The sequence below is a fragment of the Typopeltis vanoorti genome, chromosome 2, assembly GCF_054136105.1.
Source record: "Typopeltis vanoorti isolate ZY-2024b chromosome 2, IOZ_Tvanoo_1.0, whole genome shotgun sequence".
Lineage (NCBI taxonomy): Eukaryota > Metazoa > Arthropoda > Arachnida > Uropygi > Thelyphonidae > Typopeltis > Typopeltis vanoorti.
In genome coordinates this window covers 162,170,170-162,195,585 of record NC_143550.1, presented here as the reverse complement: position 1 = coordinate 162,195,585, position 25,416 = coordinate 162,170,170, and the positions used below count along the sequence as shown (strand labels likewise).

The window sequence follows — 25,416 nt, the reverse complement described above, 5'->3', positions numbered from 1 at the left end:
ACACTTCTCTTCATTTAAAAGTTTGGACCCTTCTTCATTCATATACAAGATGTCAGAAAGGATGGATAGCTGGAACCCACCTGAATCATGGAAGAGAATAACTTGTATCATGATGATTCGTGCCCGCCATCAAAATAAGGATATTACGACTGCTGCCCAATGCTCCCTGAATACAGTAAAAACAATCAGGCATGAACTAGAGACTTGCAATGGTGACTACGAGGATGTAGCAAGAAGAAAGATCCCTAGCAGACGATCTGATTGCGTTCGTACAGCAGAATTCCTCGCAAATCTGCAGGAACAGGTGTTGAAGAACCCTGGCATTGGAATTCGGGCTTTGTTCGTGGAGTTGCTAACTGTAGTCAAGCCCTGGATAACAAGGGTAGCCAATGGTAGGCCGTATGTATGGCAGCAGGATTCGGCCCCTTGCCACACCTCTGGGAAAAGTCAAAAATGGTTGTCTGAAAATTTCTACGACTTCACCAGTCCAAATGTTTGGCCTCCAAACTCCCCAGACCTTAACCCCATGGATTATTTTGTATGGGGCGCAGTTGAAAAAGACACCAATCGCACTTCCAGTAATACAAAAGCCCAGTTAATGGATAAAATTAAAACAGTTTTTGCGGCCCTTCCCAGGGAGACTGTAGCATCAGCTTGTTCGAGGTTCCGAAGCAGAATTGAAGCTGTGATCGATGCTAATGGTGGTTATTTTGAGTAAATCTTGTTGATAGTATTGTAATTAACTCTGCCTGTAATGTTTTTTTGTCAATTCATTAAATTTAATAGATACAAAGAAGATTTTCTTTTTCCTTACGAAACTGTCAAATTTATCCCGAACACCCTGTATATATATATATATATATTATATATAAGAACTTAGCACGTTAACAAACGTATATATATATATATATATATATATATATAGGAACTTATATATATATAAGAACTTATATATATATATGTATATAAGTTCTTATATATATATAAGAACTTAGCACGTTAACAAACGTGTATATATATATATATATATATATATATATGTAGAAAGTATTTTTACCTTGGGTAAAATTATGTTAAAGATACCAAGCAATTTTAAACTTGGTTTTACTCCATTTCCCAAGTACTTGGGAAATGGAGTAAAACCAAGTTTAAAATTGCTTGGTATCTTTAACATATATATATATATATATATATATATATATATATATATATATATATATATATATATATATATATATATATATATATATATATATATATACGTTTGTTAACGTGCTAAGTTCTTATATATATATATATATATTGTTGAAATTAGGATTTACTCCGGATGTATACATTTATAAAAATAAATTTAACTGAGTAGAACCCGAGAAAGAAAAAAAAAACCTTTAATACATCACAACTAGTTTCATCGGTGCTCCGACTTCTTCAGGTGAGAAATAAAAATGCGATGAATGCGAAAGAAGAATCATCGAATCAATAGAAATAGTTCTGGACCCTTCACATTTAAACAATAATCTTAGCTACAATTTACCCGATTCCCATAGCGCAGTAATCCAGTACTGGCGCTCAAAAATTAGCTGTCGCACACATTCTACTCATGCCAACGGTAGCACGCGGTCACCTATTCAAATATGACTGTTATTATTCTGCTTTTTATTAAGCTGTAAAGTTCATTTTTTACCGTGTTATTTTATATCTTATGTTTTTATTTCTCACCTGAAGAAGTCGGAGCACCGATGAAACTAATTGTGATGTATTAAAGGTTTTTGTTATACTTTCTCGGGTTCTAGTCAGTTAAATTTATTTTTATAAATATATATCTATATATATATATACCTTTGTTAACGTGCTAAGTTCTTATATATATATATATATATATATATATATATATATATATATATATATATACAGTATATAAGAACTTAGCACGAATAAGTGTAATAAGATGAAATTTTTAAATGATCAGATCTTAATTTCTACCAGAATAAACTTTACGCCGATATTTTGCAAATTATCTGAAATGAGTCATGTGGCAAAATAATCCAGATTCATTTATCAGATCAATGAAAGTGGACTGTTTATAATTTTCCATCACTGATATAATACTTTCTATTAAAAAGATTGTTAAAGTTAATAAAAGTAAACATATAAATGAGTCAAACCTTCCGGAAATGACGTACGTTACTCTCCAACCTTTTCGTTTCCTAAATAATAGGCGACTGCGTGATCTCACCCAGATGGATCTGTGGGTATGCTAAGGAAACATTAATTTGTAAAGAGACACTACATTTGTAACATTTACGTAACGCTTTGATTCACTGTGTGGTCGTGAGTTCTGGTAAATGTTCCCATAACAACCCCAAGTTCTTGAAAACGCGTATCGCCCACGCTGAAGTGAACCGACCTTTCACCATCTGGTAACCTTATGCTCACTCGAGAACTGCCTGACATCGTCTCGGCCAAAATTGCAAGCGTTCTTTTTACGCCTGACATTTCCATACGTTTTTCGTGATAAATTGCACCCCCCCCCGCCATCTCCTCCTACAAGCAAAAGGTTCATGGAAATGGATCAGAAAGGGACATTATGGAGCCAAAGTTTTAAAGAAAAGTTTGTCTTTGCTCCCAAAAGTTCATCTCTTCTGTCTGTTTGATACTTTACTGTTATTTGAAATCCTCATGCATCTTTCTACACGTGTATTAAATTGTTGGTTTACTGGCTATGGTTATAATGCATAAACTTAGTGTTAAAAAGAGCGCCATCTATTGGAAGAAAATCGAATTATCGTATATTTTCATATCTTGACATTGTACGAATTTATTTTTATTGTAAATGTAAGTTGTAAGGCGTGTTTTAAGGTTTAGCTCTATGGATGACATTTGCATCCATAGAGCTAAACTAAGCGCTACGCTAAGTTCGATTCTATTCCAACTAGAGGACTTTTTCTAAGATTTTCTACGACCAGTTTTCGAGTTAGTCTTGAAGAGTGAAGATTGGCTGTCCACTAGATTCCAGAGTTACAGCTAATAGCCTCCCAACTCCTTTTGGAGAATAAAAGTCAACAGCGTTTTTTTTTTTTTTTTTTAATGTAAAAGTTTACAATTAGGGTATCTCCTCATCACGTGTTCTCCAATCTGCGGTCGTATGCAAATACAAAAATGGTGAACAAACAGGGAGAAGCTTGCCATAGTTGTAATTCATTTTGTAATTCAGTTGTAATTTATACACTGATGCTGTGTGCATTAAAAATAATAAAATAATAAATAAATGTCATACAAAATATTCTTATTAATTCCGACACACCGTCGTTGTAGTTATAAACGTAGTATCCTTTTCTTTGTTCATGTTTAATTTCCAGGCACAAATCAGCTACAAGGTTCGCCATCTTTTCATAACTAACTCAGATGAAATATCTGTTAAGGAAGCATCAAAAACTGCACTAAAAGTTTTCTTCATTTCAAATTGCCGAAGGAAAAACCTGGAGATCCCAGAGGAATACTTTCCTATCTCCTTCCGGCTGTACTTGATGATCTTTGAAATGAAGACTGCTGTCTTAGAGACATTTATGAACATCAAAACTCCAGAAATGGAAGCCTTTTTCATTTTGTTCTGATGGACTGCAAATACAAATTGAATCACCCCAAAAGAAAAATCTTCATTATATAGCCCCTATCTGCTTCTCGATGTGACTAAATATCTTAAAATTATAAGCTAAAGACCTTTGAGGAGAAATCTGGTTATAGCTGGATATTTCGAATAAAAACAAGACTTTTCCTTGTTTTTTACCTTTTTAATAAATACTGGGTTGTTGTTTGAAATTACGAATGAAGCATCTAGAATTATGCGTATTCTTCTAGCTGGTTTGCGATCTGAAAATCCCATGTTGCTAGTAGAAAACATACCATACCACCCTACGAGACCTGTGAACTCAGCTTCAGTTGAAAAGCTCTTGTAAAGGTTCGTCGCAGTCTAAATGGGATTCGAACTCTTTTGTTTATAAATGGAAATCCCGTAAGCGAGCTTCTATCATATGACTTACGATGGAATATATCTGAAGGAAAAGTGTAATTTCTGCAAATACCAGCGGAGACGCAAATTAAGGGATAAACGGAACTTTTAATGTTGAAAAGGCTAAAATGATTCATACGCTTCACCTAAAAAAAATAAAAAATAAAAAAAAGTGGGAATAATTTCTTACGTTCCCACTCTTCTCCTTCCAGCCATTATACTGTACAGTTCTCGCTATTTTGAGCTTCAACTGGTATCTATATCTTCGGCTCATCCCACGCTTTTGCATCCCAACTTAACACTTCATTGTGAGGGTGTAAGATGCTACTATTAGTCTAAGGACACGTTCTTAACACGGCTAACGTTGTTGCGTTTGCGAGAAATGATGATTTAGTATAAACGTAGCGTCGGTTACCGGCTTGGATGGCATCATTGCAATACAATGTTTTACAAGTCAAGGTTTCAGTCCAGGAAGACCGGTAAGTATGTTCAAATGGTTTGTAAACTGCTGTAATAATAATAGTATATGAGATGCAGAACACACACACGCACAAGGATAATATCTTAAACAATGACGAAGATGCTGGTCTCTGTGCATCAAAGATGCAAGCCGTTAGTTCATATCGTGACTCGGAGGTGAGGCTTCGCTTCCCTTATGAAAACTAAACAGCCAGTTGATTGATATCATCTACACTCAACCCCCCCCCCCCCCCCCGGGTCTACTTAGCCTCGCTAATGAATCCATAATTTGGCATTACCTTTACTCTATAAGATCGAACTCGCGAACATTTTGAAACCATAAAACTCATCTGATTTCCCTAAGTACCTTATCGGCTATTTATTTTTTATTTTCTTGAATCTTTTATATATTCCAAATGATCCGATGAAGGAACCTGAACTCAAATTGTTCTCCTTTTAGGACAAAGAGTCAGAGGTTAATAGTGCCTTATCTATTTCTACAAAGGCTAAACTAAACAGAGGTGGGTGCAGCCAATATAGATCGGAGATATTATATGTAGTTCTATCAAAATTACTGACTGTTAACTTCAACCACTTGTCATCATTTATGGCTATTAGTTTTTGTTTTCATTCTTTAGGAGACTTTAGACTTTAAAATGGCCCCTCGTGAGGCATCCTCTTAAGTGCACTTATTATTTTAATCGCTTTGAAATCGTTTGAGGACGGCTCCCAAGTGTGTAAAAATGACACAATACGATGGATCTGTTCTGTATGATAAACAGATATGGCACTGGAGGGAAATAGGAAAAGATCAAGACAAGAATACAAAGTCGACAACTTAGTTACCACACTCCGTACTGTGTGTGTCCAACAACCAGCAAAATATTATTTTATTTTTATTAAATTAATTGTCATTCGAGAACTGAAAACAAGATCTTTCCAAAATATAATTCGCAACTTAATTATATTATTATTTAAAATGCATTCATTTATTTTTGATCTCGAGTATTCCAGTTTCTCTCTTACCCCGGCTTTTCACCATATTTAGGAACACACGCGGTAGATCTTTAAGACTTGTCACATTCTCATGCCCACATCCACTTCATCAACCTGAGATATTTTTATAGCAAGCAGGCTCATTACATCACCCGTAGGCAACCAGTCGCTGTTTAGGAAGATTACAGTATCCGTGGCAGTGATAAAGTCGATTACCGCCCCCCCCGTATCCATCTGTTGAAACAATTTCGATATTATGAACTATTTTGTAAATAGTTCATTATAAATGTTTCCTTCACGTTTACTTTTCTGTTTTATTTATATTCATTTACATATCTTTGCCTCATATGTAGAGGAATAAATAGAATCACCGAAACTGTCCCTCTAATAGATAAAAATCAGGTTTAGTTTTGACTTATCTTTACTTTCTGTGTGTGTGTGTGTGTGTGTGTGTGTGTGTGTGTGTGTGTGTGTGTGTGTGTGTGTGTGTGTGTGTGTGTGTGTGTGTGTGTGTGTGTGTGTGTGTGTGTGTGTGTGTGTGTGTGTGTTTAATATCGTACACCATGTTCGTCAGTTTTATTAAACATTTAAACATTCTGTACTGCCCGTGCAATGCCGTATCGCTTATAAAACTATAATCAGGTGATATTTCAGTAATATTGAAGGTATAACTTCACAGTTATTTCTCCCAAAAGATACAATTTTCACCTTGCATGCAGAGAAATTCATGACACCATTTATATAACAGTTTCCTATCGTGGGTTGTATATTGTCCATTTCTGTTGGCAAGGCAACGTAAATCGTTACTATGGTAACAGAACGTGCCTCACACTAATGATCTTAATTAGAACTAATGTAAGTTTTCGTCTGCTTTTATTGCATATTGGTTGTACACTCAAATGTTGTGCCAATGGTGACCATTATTTTCATTTTGATAATTAGCATTAATATTATTATTATTATTATGATTATTATTACACTGCACATTCATGGAACACTCTAATCTGTTGTAGTACTGTCTCACCAGACAAAGTATCTTTTTTTTTAAAATTTTTTTTAATGGTCGCTTTGCCCATTCTGCTTGGAGAAAAAAAAATCAAATTTCCTGGATAAAAATTTTCCTAACTTCATGTGACCCCTATTGCAGATCTCTTATGAATACTTACCTCTCTTACTAGTCGGAATTTAAACGAGAGTCTCTCTAATCAAAGGGCATTGTCAATACCGAATGAGCTACAGAATTCATAGGATGAACCTGTGACAGACTGGATCATGAGAGAGGTAGAATCCTCTCGGAGAGCTTTTTCCTTTTTTTTTTCTTTTATTCATGAAATTTTAAAAGCCAGATCACTCCCAGCATTTAAAACACTGTATAATTTCTTTTCAAGCTTAAATGTATGTTTAATCGGTTAAATGGACATTTAAATATTTTTAAAAATATTTAATTTGCAATTTTTAATATATAATTAGTTTTTAAATTTTATTTTTTACCCTTTTGCATTCTATGAGATTCGAATTTCCACTGTATATCATAGCTATGCATATTCCTATATAATATAGGAAGGTATATCTTAGACAACTCTAGGTATTCCGTGTATGCAGTATACTTTCCCTTCTTATTTGATTTATGAATAGATATAAACTATACCGCATTTTTTCCTCAAATATTTTGCAATTAACATCAACGCCAAACTGATAGGCTTAATGCTTTTAGTTACGTTTCCTTCATTTATTTTGATTTATGATTGAAATTAGAAGTTGATTAAGAAACGTATTTCCCTGATACTCCATATTAGTTGCGTTTCTCACAAACTGTGCAAGCATCTATTAACAACCTTTGTCCTTTCGTACGCAAGTTATTCTAGAAATATTGAATTCAATGTGTGAAATCCATACAAAAATGACAAAAATGTGTACAGTCCTTTCTATTTTTATGGTAATCGAAACATTTGCAGGGACACAAAGGGATAAAATAGTGTCGATATTTTATATTGTAATAAATCCGCTCTGGCTAGATGGAACATGAATATATTATGCAAGCGAGAGAGAGAGAGAGAGAGCGCGCGCGCGCACACACACACACACACACACACACACACACACACACACACACACACACACACACACACACACACACACACACACACACCACTGTCGTGTTATAGGTCTTGGGACCTCTCATATTCAGGGTTAATAAATAAAATAAAAAACACGAAACTTCACTCAGAAAAAAATAAATATCATTGCACAAGGATTGTATTACAAAACGCATATTTTTATGGTTGTATCTAATCATTTATTTGCTTGTTAGCTTTGTATCAATAAGCAACTCCTATCGGTGAGTCACTGAACTATTTTTATACTTTTTTTTTTAAAAAAAAAAAAAAAAGGTGATTGTAGGAATTGGTCTTAGCGATTATTTATTTATTCTCTGAAGATATAAAATATCTGAAATAAAATTACTTGAAAAATAATTGTTTGCAAGGGGAAAAAAAAAAACGAATTATTTTCAAATACTTTCAACCAGAAAATTTTAAAATACCAAATGGAGTAAGATTATAAAAAATAAAAAAAATAAAAAAATAATAAAAAAATAAAAAACCCTCTTCAATAAATGGCGGAAGTGCTATCTTATCTTTAACTTTTTAATAGTAAGCTTTTGTTTTACATTTCAATCAAGCATGACAAAAAGAAATGATAAGGGAAACTAAAGAACGTATTCACAGTGAGATAATATCTGCTGGCAATTGGTAAGCTGTTTTTTCCCCTTAATATGTAGATTTTTGTTACATGTAAGTTTTAAATCACAGAGTGGAAGGACTATTAATTCTCATTGAACTAGGTAAAAGGAAGGGCTGCTTAGAATTGTTTATGAAATTATTTAGGAAACGTTTATTTTTAAGACTATGGAAGACCCATTCATAAAAATTTCGTTTTCGCATATTTTTCTATGAAAATATTCATTAAAAAATATCAGGAAGAAATGATAAAATTAACTGTTATCTACCAAATATTTTAATTAAGAAAAGATATACTACATAATATTACCAATAATAAAGCAACATAACTGTTCTAGAAATAAGTAGATTTAATAAAAAAATAGTATTTCCCCATTTACTGAAGGTGTTTTTCAGAAACTACATCCAATACAAGTTATAAATGTCTATGACGTTTTATTGAAACCCTAGGATCCTTCGGAACACAGCTATTATTATTAATATTAATATTATTATTATTATTATTATTATTTTATTGTAGAGTTTAGTCATGAAATCTCTCCATTTAGAGGAATTTTGAAGTCCGAAAAAAAAATAAATAAATATTTTATATATATATATATATATATATATATATTGAATTGAGGATTGTGGATTGAGGAGTGAATTGAGGATTGTGGACTGTTGTACCTAATCACAGGTGTTACATGCGCAGTTGCTGAGAACAAATTAGTGTTTCAATCATGTACACCTCAAGAAATTCACGTGGTTAGTTGGTCCTATCCTTCTCGTATAGAATAGGTTAAAATTTAGAGAAAACCCTACGAAGTAATTGGCATACTTGTTCAATGTACATGACTTTTTTTTTTAATATATCTCCCGCTGATGAAAGGTTGTAAACCTATAGTGCATCCAAGTAGAGTGTGTTTTTATTATCCATCCCCATCAGTCTAGAAATCCTGTTTAAGATTTAAGTCTCTTAGTCTAAGGTTGGTGTACTCCTCCTTCCTCTAATAAGAATTGTAGCGAAAGAAATATTATTTGGAATGTTTATTTTCTCAAAGGAAATACCAACAGGGAAGCTCTTAAGAAACAAGTACCTTAATGGAGAAAGAATTGAGGCGGTTTGAATATCTGAGATCCATTATTAATGTGAAGAATTGCTACTCAGAAGACGTCAGAAGAAGATTAGGAATGGTTAAAACAATAATCAGAGACATGTCTAAAATCTGGAAGGATGGATCTATCTCCATGGGAACAAAGTTGAGGATTTTTAATGCAGTTGTTTTTCCAACAGCGACTTATGGATGTGAGGATTGGAACCTAAAGAAGTCAGATAAGAAACGGATATCTGCTTTTGAGATGTGGTGTTACAGAAGGCTGTTGAGGATATCATATGCTGAAAGGCGTACAAATGAATGGGTATTAGAAAAGATCAGTAGAACTTTAAGGCTCCTTAAGGATATTGACAAAAGAGAGTTAAAATGTTTCGGACACATTGAAAGGGTGGAAGGAGGACTTCTCAGAACAGTAATAGAAGGTAAAGTTCCTGGAAAAAAAGGAAGTGGTAGACCATCAATGAGATGGATGGATGGTGTGTGTGGGGAGTGACTGATCTTCAGAGAGTTGAAGCCTGAAGAAAAGCAAACAACAGAACTACATAGTGAGGCATATCACCGAGCATCGGAGTGACCATACGGCATCTGTAGATGCCCAGTGAACAGATGATGATGATGTTTCTTTTTCTTTCTTTTCTTTTTACTGGAAGTTGTTATTTCGAAGGAGGAAGGAAGCAACTAAGATTAAGAAGTAATTAAGAAGGAAGTAACTAAGATTGTTACTTCGTTCATACTAAGATGAAGCAACTGAAAGAGCGAGAGTGAAAGAAGAAGAAAATGAAAGCGAGGGAAAATGACAGATAGAGAGAGCAAAAGAGAACATGAGAAACAGAGAGAAAGTTAGTGAAAGAAGGAGAAAGAGAGAAAGAATGAACTTATGAGAAAGGGAGAGAGAGAGAGAGAGAGAGATGCAGATTTCAGTTCATTCATGTGCTTAACGATGCCTACAAACTAATTGATTGTAGCATTAACTAAGCCCAATATTAATCCAGAACTACTCCTAGCAAGATGAACCCGAACAACGCAGATTATACATGAATGTTGGGCAGATCTTCTCTGGGACGTCACTCCCCTCCCTCCCCAGCATCCCATCCCATCCCATCGCATCGCATGGCTTTGACTGGGATGAAAGAGCTCATCAAGGTCTTCAGCCCTGAGTTCCGTGTAGTTTTCCCCGCCTCTCATCTTTGGGCTTTGCAGCGATAATTGAGTGTTCAAGATAAGTGAACGTGCTTGTTCTGTGCGGGGTTAACATAAAGCCGTCTCTCAGCTGCGGGGGTCAACACGTGTGGCGGTACTAGATTAATGATAGGTCGTGCCCTCCGGCACTGCCAGAAATGCTGGATTGGAGGTGTGGTGGCCACGAAAGTAGATGTGATTGTCGAGTGGGAGGAGGGCGGCTACGTTTATTGAAGCTCGTAGCGCCACCTGGTGAGCAAGGTCTTGGGAAGTGCTGTTTCTGAAAAGAGTTACGAATTCAGAAAACATCACATTTTCCCGATCAACAGTGTCTCCATCTATATGCAATTAGTAACATTAATCACGTATTAAGGGAAAATTCTCCGTCTTTTCTTATGATCTTTCTCGCTTTATTCCTCTTTTCCCTTGGATCCTTTTTTACTTTAGAAGTTCTATATAAATAACAACAGTAATCCTAAACCCGAACTCTTACTTAAGCTGTGATAGCTATTTTCGGATAACCCGAAGGTCACAGGTCACGAACAGCAACGTCTTTATTTATAGAGGTCGCTTTAGTTCACAGACTTGAACATTACCGACAACTGTCTCCGAGAATACCTGCAAGGCGCCATTTGTTAGTTGCCGAATAAAACAACAAAGAACCTCTCTGTTTACTTCGCTAAGGAAAGATTGAAGTGGTGGGGAAAGAGTGTACAGTTGACACGACATTACTGTGACCTAGTTTCAGTTTTCACTGGTTTAATTTAAGTGTCGCCTTATCCTGCGATTCTAAATTCATTTCTATATACTATTCCTAATCCAGTAAAAAGTAGACTAAATTCTTAGAAGAACATATACTTTAATTGTAAATGCGTAGTTCTTGTTGAATTCGTTAGGTGACGTTCCTATCAGGCATGACATAACTTAAAGCAAGTATCACTTGTTTCTATTCAAAAGTAATGTGCTATTATAAATTTAAAGAGTGTAAAATAAATACTATGATATACTACTGTCTAATTATTAAATTTGCCTATCATCTTCCTAATTAATATGTTATTTATTGTTTAGTTTTGTTGTTTACATTTGTTATTTAGTAAATGAAATACATAATGACATTTAAAATATAGTTCAGCTGATTTGCACTAGGTGTCGCATCAAGCAGTGACGTTGCATATTAGCGAGTTTATTTACACAATAATAATACGTTGAAATGCATAGTTCTTATGATGCACTAGGTGGCGTTCCAAACTGTGATAGCTTACCATTTCGTTTCGTATTTGCTGTAGGAAATAATAAACGATAAATTGAAATGTGTAATTGGCGAGCACTAGGTGGTGCACTAGTTAACAATATCTATTTATAGCGTGAAATAGGTAATAATGAATTAAATTTATAGCTCGCAAGGAATGCATCCATGAGCTATAATAACGGCCTATAAAAATAACGACCTATAATAGTGATGCTTTTTTTTTTCTATTTAGTTAGCAAAAAAAAAAAAAAAAAACACTAATGTTTACCAACACAAGATATCAATGCCAACATCTTTTACTTTGGTGGACCTACGAAAAGTAGGAAGTAGGTGTCGCTGTCGTCACCCAATTTCCCAGGCTTAGACACTTGACATACTCTTTAAACAAGGTGTTGTTGTTTCTAGCGAACACATGGCAGATTTCTTCTCAAAACGAACGTTATGTGTTGAAGAGCTTGAGGAATTCCAGAGACTTAGTACAAAGAGAGTCAAATTCCTTAACGTAACTTCCGGGATATAAAACCGAAAATTAAAGCACAAATCGCCCATTAATGTAGAAGCTTAATCATACATTTGAGAATGCCGGAAATGATTTTTCAGTTTTCACAAAACTTTAAATGAAATAAATACTAAAAAAAAGGCCTAGCAACATTTGCGATTTCGTTAAATCCTGTTCATTTTTGCATTGGGTTTAAACTCTTTCTTTATGATTTATGACACAATTACAAACAGCCCTACGTGTTATTTTAAGACTATTTTATATAACATTCTCAAGGAAAAGAATGCCAAGAATTTGTTTTTCACAAAGATCCCCGTAAATATGAAATGCTAAAGCCGGACTCGTATGATACTTAAACTTCCTTGTCTCACTACTCCTTTCAAGTCATAAATGCCTCAGAATATGTCAAGGAAATATCATTAAAGCCAAAGCGGAAGTACTGAAGGAACTTATGAGCATTTCGTAGGCCTCGTCACACATTTAACGGCTTCGATTAGGAAACGTTGGCATGCATTTGACTCACTAAGAGAGGGGAGAAGTTATTTTTCTGTGACAACACACACTTTTTTTCTAACACAGAAATATAGATATTCTTAAAAAGAATTAAATATAGCGGTGATAGAGATGGAAGAGTAGATGAGCATGGGTTGAGTGAGAGAGAGAGAGAGAGAGAGAGAGAGAGAGAGAGAGAGAGAGAGAGAGAGAGACTAGAAACGGATGGGAAACCCATTTTAATAATAACGGTCGAGATAAATGAAAACACTGATTCTTGGAAGCTCCACTTCCTTCAGAAATGACTTGAAAGGTCAAGGAAACCAATCAGACCGTGAGACCACATTTCATCGCAACCTTACTAACTAACAGCTTTCAATTAGGGAAAATGTCAAACCCTCTTACTACGATGAACAATCTCCGATGACCCGTCTCGAGGGGTTTCACTGAGGGAGTCTAAAAGTCATAAAAACACGAAGCCATAAGACACTCTTTCCTCTCCTCCCACAAAAAAAAAAAAAAAAAAGCAGCTGCAGACGATGTGACCTCTCCCTGAAATATCGCAAACAAATCCCTACCCCATCTGTGTCAGAGTTAAGAGGAAATATGTTATTTTTCTTATAAAACTTATCAATCCAAAGAAGCTGATAAAGACTTTAATGTGTCAGTGGTCGTCTGTTCTGTGGAGGTCACTTGGTACGAACTTCCCGTAAAAAGACACAAAAGATCCCAAGCCTTTTTTTTATTGATTTTTTTTTTTTTTTGGGGGTTGGGGGTGGGAGAAGAGTAGAGTGCTGACGACAGATCAGCCATCTGCTGCCTGTATGGGTGCTGTGAGAGGATCCCCAAAGAGCGGGTTACCGTGGCATGTAGACTACAATGATAAAAGGATGAAGATGATGGATGAGGGATTCGTCTTAAGGGCATTGACCTCAGGGATGCTTATCCTGCGCTGACGAAAGAGGACACCAAAGAATACCAATGCAGTAATACGTCCATTATTCATCGAAGAGACCCGATGGATCGGTAAGAACGTACATCGACTGCACATGGAACTTCTTAAACCCTGACGTCATGATGACGTCACTAAAAAAGCGTGGAATTTATTCTGTTCGTAATCACCCGCGTCTATGGTCAATTAAAATGAGAACTGCGCAGTCATTAAGATGAAAGTTGAGCAGATGAACCCACTCGTGTAGAAAGAGGGGAAGGAAGTAGGAAGATCGGTGACTGTCGGGAAAAAAGACCCCCTTATTGAGTCCTGCTCTGGTTTCCTATTAACCGATTCTAAGAGCGATGCGTGGGTAGCGTTAAAAATAATAAATGTAAAGTCACGGTGGAGAGGCACGTGGTTTAAAGTCTCGTAAAATTCCGTCATTGGTCAGCAGTTCGCATACTGCACACCTCCAGCTCTGAACGAGGGTGCCTGCCGCTTACTGTGCTTCCTTTTCCCTGCTCTTTCCGCTATACCACCGAAACTAGTGCCAGGACCTGTTCATGTGAGGGAGTGATTAAGAGAATATCCAGGGGGAGGGGTCGTCTCATGAATAAACATCCCATAGAGAACCCTTACAACTACTACTACTGGGAGTTCTGGTTTTCGCTAACAATACTTCTCAACTGCCTGTTGCTATGGTGACCGTGAAACTGTTCAGCAATTGTTGTGTAAGAAATCCAATTTGTTATTCGGAGAAAACAACCAATCAAAACAACCGCTGCGTAATTTCCTTTGTTAGTTCCTGTTTTAATGCATGGGAAAACAGATCAACTTCTACTTTGATGAATTTTTACCTCAATTTCCTCTAACTTCTACCTGCTCACTATTGTCGTCATACTGAGTGTCCATTGTTGTCATAGAAACTCCGTTACATAGGAGGAACTGGTAGCGGGGTGGGGGGAGAGCAAAGAGAAAAGCTTCCTGCAGTTACAACAAGATGAAACTTTGATGACAGAAGCGTGCAGATGGGACTGATTCAACTTCTCCCCCACACACATGCGGAAACGAGAGAACGCAAAAGCAAAAATAAAAGTCGAACACATGTGTTTGACACGGAGCTGTAAGCAGAAGCTACATGGTGAAGCGGGCATCAAAGAAAGAGAACTGAATCCATTCTTAAACCGGCTTTTTCTTTACACCAGTGTCGCAATATTGGCAGGAAACTGTCATAAACACAAGGGGTCGAAACTCTCCCCTGAATTACAACGTTTTGGATGCTTCCAGCACTCATTATTCTCCTGAATAGTCTTTCTCCGCAGTGTTATCGACAAAATTCACTCCTCCGTACATTTATATCGCTCTTGACCTCCATGGAGCACGGCCGACGAGGTCACTCAGTATCTCCCGGACCAGCAAAGCTGAATAAGCAAGAAACACGTGTCTTTTCACCATCCGCTACTACCAGCTTTCAAGTGGATAAAAGTTAGAGTGTGGGAGGGGGTGGTTGACATTTCCTCTCCCACAAAATCCGTCCCTTTTGGGTGGTATATTGAAAGATTGCCTTATTCGTCGCCATTTCCTTTCATACTCAACCCCCCCTCCCCCTTTTTTGGGTTCTCTTATCTCTCTGTGACGTACGTCATCCCCATGCTACCAAGGTGTCGGTGTTTATATTCCTCCAGTGACCGACCCCACACTGGGAACGCTTGCAGCGTCCGCTAACACCACCACCATCACCGCCTCTGCACAGTAGCTCCCCGGAATGCCTACGGGACGCACCTAAAGAACGCTGCCGACCTTAAGACGATGATGAGCGGTTTGTATTCAAGACGCCACTGTGGCTTTATCCCCTTCCTAAATTTTGCCGTTGTTTGTTATCGCTTGACATCCGTAGAGCCGTAAGATGACCTCTCTATCGATATTGGAAATCTTGTTAACCTTAAACCGGAGGTTACTAACCTAAGAGGAAACACACACACACACCGCCGCAGTTTTGGTCTTCGGTTGTGATCGGCCCCCCAAAATAGAAATTATCGATCAACATGGGGGGCTGTGTCGGACGACCGATTAGGAAAAAATCAAAGGCAAGGAAACACATGAAAATTGTCCGTAGACCATCGGAAGGATGCAACTGCTCTTGTCACAGAGCTCCCAGCCAGGTAAGCAACTTGTAGCGTTCTAGATTAAGAACGAACCTCTTGAATTTCTCTAAGAGCTATCTGATGAAGATGTAACTTTTTTTTACATAACAATTCAAATAATTTAATGTTTATTTACTTATTTTTGGTATTAGATTACAGATATGCAATGTATTCATACGGCAGCCCACTTTAAAGTTATAAATACCGTATGCAGAATTGGTTACATGCGTATTTTGTTGTATTCCCTTTTCCCGACCACTCTGGTTAACAACCAGAAAAGTTTCATACAGACATTATGTCGGTAGATCACCAATTATATTCAGTTGTCACTGTCAGTTATCCTCACTTATCTTAATTTATTAGCGAAGTTATGTGGAGTTTATCGAGAACTGCTCCTTGATGTGAAATAATCATAATTTACAATTTCTTTAGTATCCCTTTGGATCAACTGGGCTTCGTTTTAAGTAATAACAAAGCATAGTCAGTCACTAAATTTGTGAGATATTTATTGATGTGTGATTGTCTCTTCCATAAGTAGTTGTGCGTATATATTTGTAGCCCTACATACTAATCAGTCTGACAACAAATCTATATACATATAGGATCCCAGAGTACAAACCAACATTGGATTAAAGAGATATTAATGCTCCAGTATTTTCCATTTCACTTTGCACAGATCTTTTCTGACATTAGTTTTTTTTTTCTGATGTATTACTTTTCGGGGAGGGGAGGAGGACACAAAGTGTAACTTAGCCTGTTGACAGGGAATGATTCAGCTTAATTTCATAATATTTGCACAACTCATTGACGCAGGTACAGTGTGTGTGAGTGTGATTGGATTTGGAAGGGTTAGTCATAAAAATACATATACTGTGTCATTTCCGGATGCATGGATTCTTTCGTTTTAGCTGATTTTTTTAATTATCTCATAATGGTTATTTCCGCTAGCTCTCTCCGGATGCCAACTTCCTGTAATTACTCCTACCACTACTCCTACTCGTAACACACATGTATTAATAATAGAACATACCGAAATATGTAACTCTATTCATCAAATATCGTTTAGGGTTAGCTAAGCCTACAAGAGATTCACAGATCTTTATCCCACCAGACATGTGCTAAAAAAGAGAAGATGTGTTAATAGAGGTCCGAGGTCAATAAACAAATACTTGGAAGTCACATGCTATGGCAAGTTGTCGATGTAATATCTGACCTTACATACATTCACTGCGTGTCCTTTCGCAACATCTTAAAAGTTCTTATGGTTAGAGATAGACTTTAAACCTTTCTTTTTTTCAGTAACTTGCATAACTCAGTTTTGTAGAATACTGAAACAGTTTTTCAATCGGGTTTTTGATAAGCATTTTTGTTGATTCTCGCAATAGTTTTTCTTAATCAGTACATTCCATATTTTTATTATCTTTTTTTTTTTTTTTTGTGCGGTGGTCAATATTAAATGGAGTTACAATTTTAGAGAGATATCATTTTAATGAGAAAACATCATACTTTATAAGGGAGTACCATTTAAAAAAAAATCAAAAAAAGAAGCAGAACTCAACAAATCAGAGCTCTTCAATTCTTGCCCTTTTGTTTTTGCAGGACTCAAATGCTATACTAAACATGTCCTTTTGTGTAATATTGCAAGATGGCGTATCGTTTCATTTGAAAAGATTGTAAACAAAGTAAAATAATATTTAATTAACATTATAAAAATAAATTTTGTATATGGAATTTGAAAAAAATTTATATTTGAAAAAGAAATTTCTTTAGAATACTTTACTAATTTTAAAATATAAAATGATATAATGAATTTTAGAAATACACCTTTAAAAAATATATATAAGATTTATTTTAATATTTATGACGGAGAGAGGAGGCCATCCTCCAATCCAAGGTGAATCTAATTTAATGTTGTCTATTGTCTACAACGACGAGGAAAAAGCTGTAGCATTTGCTGACAGTTTAGAAAAACAATGCAGCCCCAATTATATCAATAGAGATATGAATTTCATAAATAAAATTCATACCCAAGTGCGTAAAATAACTCAAAATGCCTCAGTCCAATCCAATAACAAATCCGTGTCACCAACAGAAGTATATGAGATTTTAAAAAAAACTAAATAACAAAAAGGCTCCGGATCCAGATGGAATAACAAACAAGGCACTCAAGTTACTTCCTCGCAAAGGGGTTATGCATCTAGTAGCCATCATTAATGCCATCCTCCGGCTAAATTATTTCCCACAGCGATGGAAAATTGCCGACGTTTTCCTAATACCCAAACCTGGAAAAAATACACAGTTTCCTGAAAATTACAGACCAATCAGCCTTCTTTCATGCATAGGTAAGATAGCCAAACTTGCTATTCTCACACGGATTCAAGAGGCAACAGATATCAACCATATAATTCAAGATGAACAATTCGGCTTTAGGAAATATCACTCCACAACGCTACAAATTTACAGAGTTATCGAACATATAACCCAAGGGTATGAATGGCACCAACACTCTAGCGCAGTTTTTCTAAACATAACTCAGGCATTTGATAGAGTGTGGCATCATGGACTAATTTTTAAACTACACGAAGTTGGTATTCCATTGCCACTAGTTCTACTTATCAAATCATATCTACATAATAGAAGAGTTAAAATAAAACTCAACGGTATCAGATCCACAGAGAGGAGAATCACGGCCGGAGTCCCTCAAAGCTCTCTGCTATCTCCCCTACTCTTCTCCATATACATGGCAGATCTCCCCAAACTGTCTCCAGCTATCACCGCTCTGTATGCCGACGACACAATCATTATAGCCAGATCCCTCCGTCCACACCTGGCCACAATCAAGCTGCAGAGAGCAGTCAATGAATTGGAGGATTGGTACACCAAGTGGTGTATCGCAATTAATCCAAACAAAAGCTCTGCAGTACTTTTCACCAGACGTAAAGCAGAACCGAATACAAGCATACAAATGTTTGGTAAAATCATCCCTTGGCGCAATTCTACCAAATATCTGAGAATTCATCTTGATAGACGTCTAAACTTCAAGTCACATATGGATAGTGTTGCCACTAAGGCAAGTCAGACTATAGCACAGCTATATCCACTTTTGAATAAGAACAGTTTCCTAAGCATAAACAACAAAATCCTCCTTTTCAAATCGGTAATCAGACAGCAACTAACTTACGCATCTCCAATGTGGGGTCACACGACCAAAAGCAACATCAACAGACTTCAGATAATACAGAAGAAATGCCTAAGAATGGCATTCAATGCCCCATGGTTCATCAGAAACATCCAGTTACATCAAGAAGCCAATCTTCCAGATATTAAGACCTACATGACAAGAATTGCGGAGAAATTCTTCACAATCACTGATAATCACCCAAATCAGCTAGTTCGACAGGCATCGGACTATAAGCCCTCAGATCGTTTCAAACATAACAAACCGAAATCCTCCATCGCAAGAGAAAGCTGATACAGCCTCAATGCTCACAATGAGCGGGTAAATTACCCACAATAATCTCATCACCCACAATCTAAAATCAAGATGAAGGGATAAAGAGTCAAGGACTCAGTCCATCAACCAATTAAGTTCAAAGTTCAAAGGAAGCCATCCTGTGAATGGGTAGGTGGGATTGATTCATTCAATCCAATACCCTTGGAGTGTAATGGACAGCAATGCTGTAGCCAATGAAGTTCTAACTGAGGCTCGGCTATTGCTGTTACCCTCCTGCCATGATCAGAGCTTTAATTGCTGAATAACACCTTATCCCTACACTGTCCTCTACAGATAACGGGGAGATGAAAAGCATTCTTGCTTCGCCCCTTTAAGCCAGTCCTTATAAGGATAAGGAGGCCATCCATTACGCTTGGAGAGTAATGGACGGTAATACTGTAGTCAATGAAGTTCTAACTGAGGCTCAACTATTGCTGTTACCCTCTTGCCATGATCAGAGCTTCAATAACAGATAACGGGGAAAGATGAAAAGCATTCTTGCTTCGCCCCTTTAAGCCAGTCCTTATAAGGATCAAATGTACGTGACTATTTAAAACATCTTTTTCACATTAAGAGACAAAACGTTTAACAAATCAAGTAGGTATTTAGTATGTTAAAGTTGTAGTGACAGGAAAGCCACATTCGATAAAGAACATTTGCAAGTGAAGGACAAGAATGTTATCCTAAATGATTTTGCTCACCCTCGTATGTATAGCCCACTAACATACTCTCTGTTGTCAAAAGTTGCTGCGATGATGCTAGTAGTGCATCGCGGGTGTAAAAAAGTAAATGGCTGCACAAAGTACATAAGATATCCCACAATACATGTTCAGGAATTGTGGGATGGCTTATATAGACATAATGGCTACATTAACGCTATTGGGTTAATGTCACAGCAGGTACGGTCTGTCAACCACATGAAAGGTGATAATTCAATATTATGTTAGTGTATATCTGAAAGAGGTAATAGTCAGAAAAGTAACAGCCTTGTTTTCTGCCTCTATCATACCTTTCTTCTGTGTTTCTCTTTCATAGTATATTCGGTAGCGAAGACACCCTTTGTTGGGAAAGGGGTTGATCTCCTGGTAATATGATAGAAATGTTTATGAGGTCTCAAACAAAAGATTCGTTACCAAGTCTCATAGAGGCGAGTGGTAGTGCTTTCTATCCAGAATATCTGGTTCTTTAAGCCGCATAACATTCCACTATCCAAAGAGAGCACAGGAATTTGTCGAGTCTCAATTTAAAAAAAAAAATAACGTCACTGAGTGGTTCTGTTGAATTAGGAAACAGTTCGAAATCTGAACGACTCGTGTCAGGATTGTGAGGAGGGGTGGAGTAAACCAGAAAGCTCTTGTGATCATCTTACTCTTCCATAAGATTTGACACTTCATGGAAAACATATGGCCTCACCCCCGACCCCAGTCAGATTCTTCCTTCTTGAAGAAGGAACTAGTACATCAGAAACAGAAAACAATCACACGATGCTTTTACTGTGGCTTACAAACTGACGTGAAAGTGGAAACGATTACATCATCTTCTGTCAGCGCATGCGCAGTGTGCGGAACTTTAGAAATGATCCAAGCTCCCCTTCTGGCTCTTTCTTCGTTAATCCTCTTTTCTTCTAATTTCTCTGTTTTCTGTCAGTTATCATTTTCTCCTTGCCTTTCTCTTTTGTTTTTTGTAATACTTTCACATCTTTATTCTTTCCGATTTTGTAAATTCTTCTCTTCATCCATCTGTCTCTCTGTCTCTACGTTATATCCATCTGTTATTTCTTCCCCTCCCCCCCACCTATGAAGGTCAAGAAACGTTCATTGACCAGATCCTTTTCAAACAGAAAATTTATGGGATGGGGAGCTCCCATCCCTTTTTTCGACGTCATCGTTTGCTACCCATCCTGGGAACTTTTTACATTACAGAACCAGCTGACTGTGACTCAGCGGGACTTAAGGACAAGACCACCTTTGTGGACTTTTAATAAAAGGGAGACTTAATCGCATGATCATGTCTTTAAGCTCCTCCCTTTGTTTCAAAGTACGTGTGGGAGATGCCAACAACCCTTTTTCTTTCTAGGCGAAGGCTTTGCCTAAAGAGTTTGCATTCTTATAATAGTTGTTAATGGGAGTTTAATGGACTCCCGAAGCATCTTGTGTAGATAAGAAATAAAACGCCCCAGGGTGGGGAGAAGAAGGTACAAAAAAAGATTCTGTCGTATCATGACAGAAATATTTGTAAATGCATGTTTGAATTCTCTCTCTCTCTCTCTCTCTCTCTCTCTCTCTATATATATATATATATATATATATATATATATATATATATATATATATATATATATATATATATATATATATATACATACATATATATATATATATATTTCTACATATATATATATATTCTAAAATTACAGCCACGTTTAAACTCAGCAGCCCATTTCTTAATTGTCGAAAACGAAGGAGAAGAGTGCCCATGAAGTCTTTTATGAACTTCGAATGAATTTCTTTTGGCGTTAAACTTTCTTTTACAAAGAATTTTATAACGCACGATACTCAATTTTATCAATTTCCAGGGATACAGACAACACTTTTGCTTCAGATAGCTGTATAAAACAAACTACTTGATAGAATGACTTGCAATTTCACATGGATGCTTATGACAGATGTACCAACTTAGAAAAAAATCTCTTGCCGATAGTGTTGCCATCTATGGTCGAGGCCGAGAACATCTCGGACCACTCTCGTATATATATATATATATATATATATATATATATATAGAGAGAGAGAGAGAGAGAGAGAGAGAGAGAGAGAGAGAAGAGAGAGAGAGAAGAGAGAGAGAGAGAGGAGTAAAAATTTAAAAAAATAAAGAAATAGAAGAGGCGTTTGATATATGAACAGTGTTTGTTATGTAGGAGTGTCACCTTCGGGAGTGTTCAAGGGGATTCTCTTTCTCTCCCCTTCTCAGTAAAAATTTTCTCATGAGCTATAAATAACGGAATGTCCACACCCACTCTCCGTGTGAGGCCATTACAATGAGCAGGCCGAGGAATATTGTCATCTCCGCTGGTATTAGCGAAGGCTCTCACAGTTAGCTCCTAACTTATATCCTTTAAAAGGGAGGCCTAACACTTAATCTTTCTTTTGGCCGATGTAGGACCACTTCACGCTCTCCATCGTCCTAAAAATCCCCTCTCAGGTTTTGCAACATAAGGCGCCACTGAAGCGATAACTACATGTCTAGAATCGCTTTTTTTTTTTTTCTTTCTTGAGCGGGCTTCGGTGTTGGCAGTATGTATCAGTAGCCGAGAAGGGGATCAAACGTACATTCAGAACTGGAATGCTGCCCGTTTGTCTATCCATACCTCGTCTTCCCCCTCATCCTCATGCCTTCCCCAACTTCGATAGACGTGGTGCTTTCAATACAGTGCTAATACTTGAGTTAATAGGAAGTACTTTTTTTTTTTTTTGGCGAGGATGCTAACCAGGTCAGCAGACTCTTCTTGGACATTTTAAACGTCCAAGGCATTTTAAATGTTCAAGAAGAGAACAAATGAAAACAAAATAAAGCCGTTGGATTAGCTATGAAGAGTGGGTTTGATTAGGCAGACATCTGCTGACTGTCCATCAGATATGCGAAGAAATTCTTGGGATATCATAGAAATTTCTTGAAGAAAGGTGTCAAGATATAAAGATTTCTTTATACATTAATTGATATTTAATTTAAATATTGAATATTGTATTAAGAAGCGCTAAATGAACAACAATTTTAATAATAAGCTCTAAATGAACATACACAGCAATTATATTTTGACATAAAGCTTTAATATATTACTGATTACTGCCAGCAAATGCACTGGTGTCATGGCAACTCGGCCCGTGATTTGCCTGTCCTGATAATCGTATATTTTATTTAAAAAAAAAAAAAAATACTATGTTCTTGAGCGTTACAGGTTGTAGTACAAAATAATTCAAAATGTATTTCATGCTTTTCGTATACTTTTAGAGTTTCTAAAGGGCCATTTTGAATTTTTATATAAATAAAAGTACAAAAAAAATTATTGAGATAGGATTAAATGAAAAAATTAATATTAAATATAATTATATAATATTAAATTAAATTAAATTAATTACAAAAATATTAAATAAATAAAAATTATAAAATAAAAAATATTAAATAAAATTATAAAAATATTAAATAAATAAATAAAATAAAAATATTAAATAAAAAATTATGAAAATGCTAAATAAATATGAAGACTGATATATTTAGATGTATTTAATTTTAGTATATCGGAAATTAAAAGTAATCAGATTTTGCCTTAGACTATACATCAGTGGTCTATCAAGCCCCCCCCCCCCAAAAAAAAAACACCCATTTTCCTGATATATCGACCAATTTCTCCAATATTGCAAAGATATGTGTTTGCTTGCTGTTATATATCAGAAAACAACGAATGTAAACAGAGCTACAAGTGATGTTTTGGTTTTGGTATTTTTTAAGGCCATCCATTCAAACACACACGAGTAGCTATTAATGTTAAATCAAGACGAAGAATGGCTGCCATTATGAAACGCATGTTTTCGTAAGTATATGCTCCAGAGAGACTTTTATTGATCATAACTTTTGTAAGCACGAACTATAAAAGTGAACCAAGCATATTCATACCAAACCTAATTCTAGAAAGCGCATTCCCGTCACTAGAGTTACTTGTGCAAACACATTTAAAGCTTTCTTTGTCTTAGCGTATTTCGAACCCAAATGTTCGCCTCCAAATGCAGCACTCAGAAAGCCAATATTCTTTAGTCACATTCTCTCTTTCATTGCATCTTTATGGTAACACAAAAGACCCCCCCCCCTTTTTTTTTTTTTTTTTTTTTGCTAAAGATCTGACCTACCTCGGTCTATAACGGAGTCAGAGGGAGGAGGAGGGGAAAAGGAGAGGGGGGTTAGTGATATATTTACTTAACGCGTGGTCTGGCCCGATGTTTATAGCAACACAACAAAATCTTTTCAGTCATCCATTCTGTCATAAAACTTCGCTCATGTAGAATTAGCTCTCTGCAGGTTGGGAAAAAAACTTCCCCCTACACTCCTTTAACTCCCAAGTGTTTATACGCATAGTTGTCCGCAGTTAGTAACGAAGGCATGACCTTCCATGACCCCTTTCTGTGTGGAATTAGACGTATTTGAAGATTGTCACGCTGGTTTATTGCAATGGATTCTTTCAACTCTAGTTACTATGAGCATTCCAATAAGGAAGTCGTTCCCTTATTCTCTGTTGCACCTCCTAAAATCTCCGGTGACTATATAATTACTTAATCTGGAAGATGTTCCGATTTATAGTTGATATTCAGGTCGGGTTGCGAAGTTGTTGGAAGGTCAAACTTAATCAAATGTGTTATTTGATAACACGGCACACTTCAGAGATGATGCAGCCACCCAGAGCGCTTTTAGGGGATTTATTTAGCTGTTAGAATGCAAACTTAACCTCCCTTGTGTCCTTGTTTTAGAACTGTAATCTATTAAAATTTTAAGATGTCTCTCAGTCTTTTTATACAGAGGCTAAATGAAAAATAAACAAGCAATGGGGTTAACGAGTCTGTTGAATAATTTGTAGTTTTACTGGCTAAAAGAAAAATAAATAATTAACATCGGATACCGTAGACTAATGTAACGAATTAATACTACTGCCACTAGGGGTCGCTGTATTGCATCTAAGTGGGGCCAGATAAGTATGAGTTTCATAAATCTTCACAAAGACTTATAATACAGGAGAGGTCAGTCCCAGAATTTTGTTCATAATCTTTGGGAAGTAAAGTCGTAGCTAGCACAGCCCGCCTCTACCCTCCCACTTTCCTTGAGACTGATGAAAAAAAAAAAAAAGACTAATTTAAACTTCCTTAGTTCTGGTTGACAGCCATTTCATGCGATAAGACTTAATCAGTCCAGGTAAGCCATCCCAAGGTCGCTTTTAATAGCCACAATTATGTCCAAGTCGGCAATTTTGTACCGTCCAATCCCCTCCAGGATACGGATCTAATGCAGATGGAAAAGAAGTGAAAAGTTCTTTTCTGCTAGAAGTATAAACGTGTTATCTTGTCTTTTAATTAATAATAAAATT

General features: G+C 36.4%; 1 protein-coding gene across 8 annotated transcripts in view; it reads left to right on the top strand.

The window, feature by feature from the left end:
* The window catches only part of LOC150109587 (tensin-1-like), a 540,448-nt gene that overhangs the window by 87,474 nt on the left and 427,558 nt on the right, over window positions 1-25,416 (top strand). For 4 of the 8 annotated variants that reach the window (XM_090413650.1, XM_090413673.1, XM_090413655.1 and 1 more), the window contains exon 1: window positions 14,131-15,814. The exons of the other annotated variants lie outside the window; for them this stretch is intronic. In XM_090413650.1, the coding sequence (XP_090269776.1) occupies window positions 15,698-15,814 (117 nt within the window). In that variant the 5' untranslated portion in view covers window positions 14,131-15,697. Of the gene's footprint in view, window positions 1-14,130; window positions 15,815-25,416 lie in introns of those variants that run through there. 8 annotated transcript variants of the gene reach the window in all.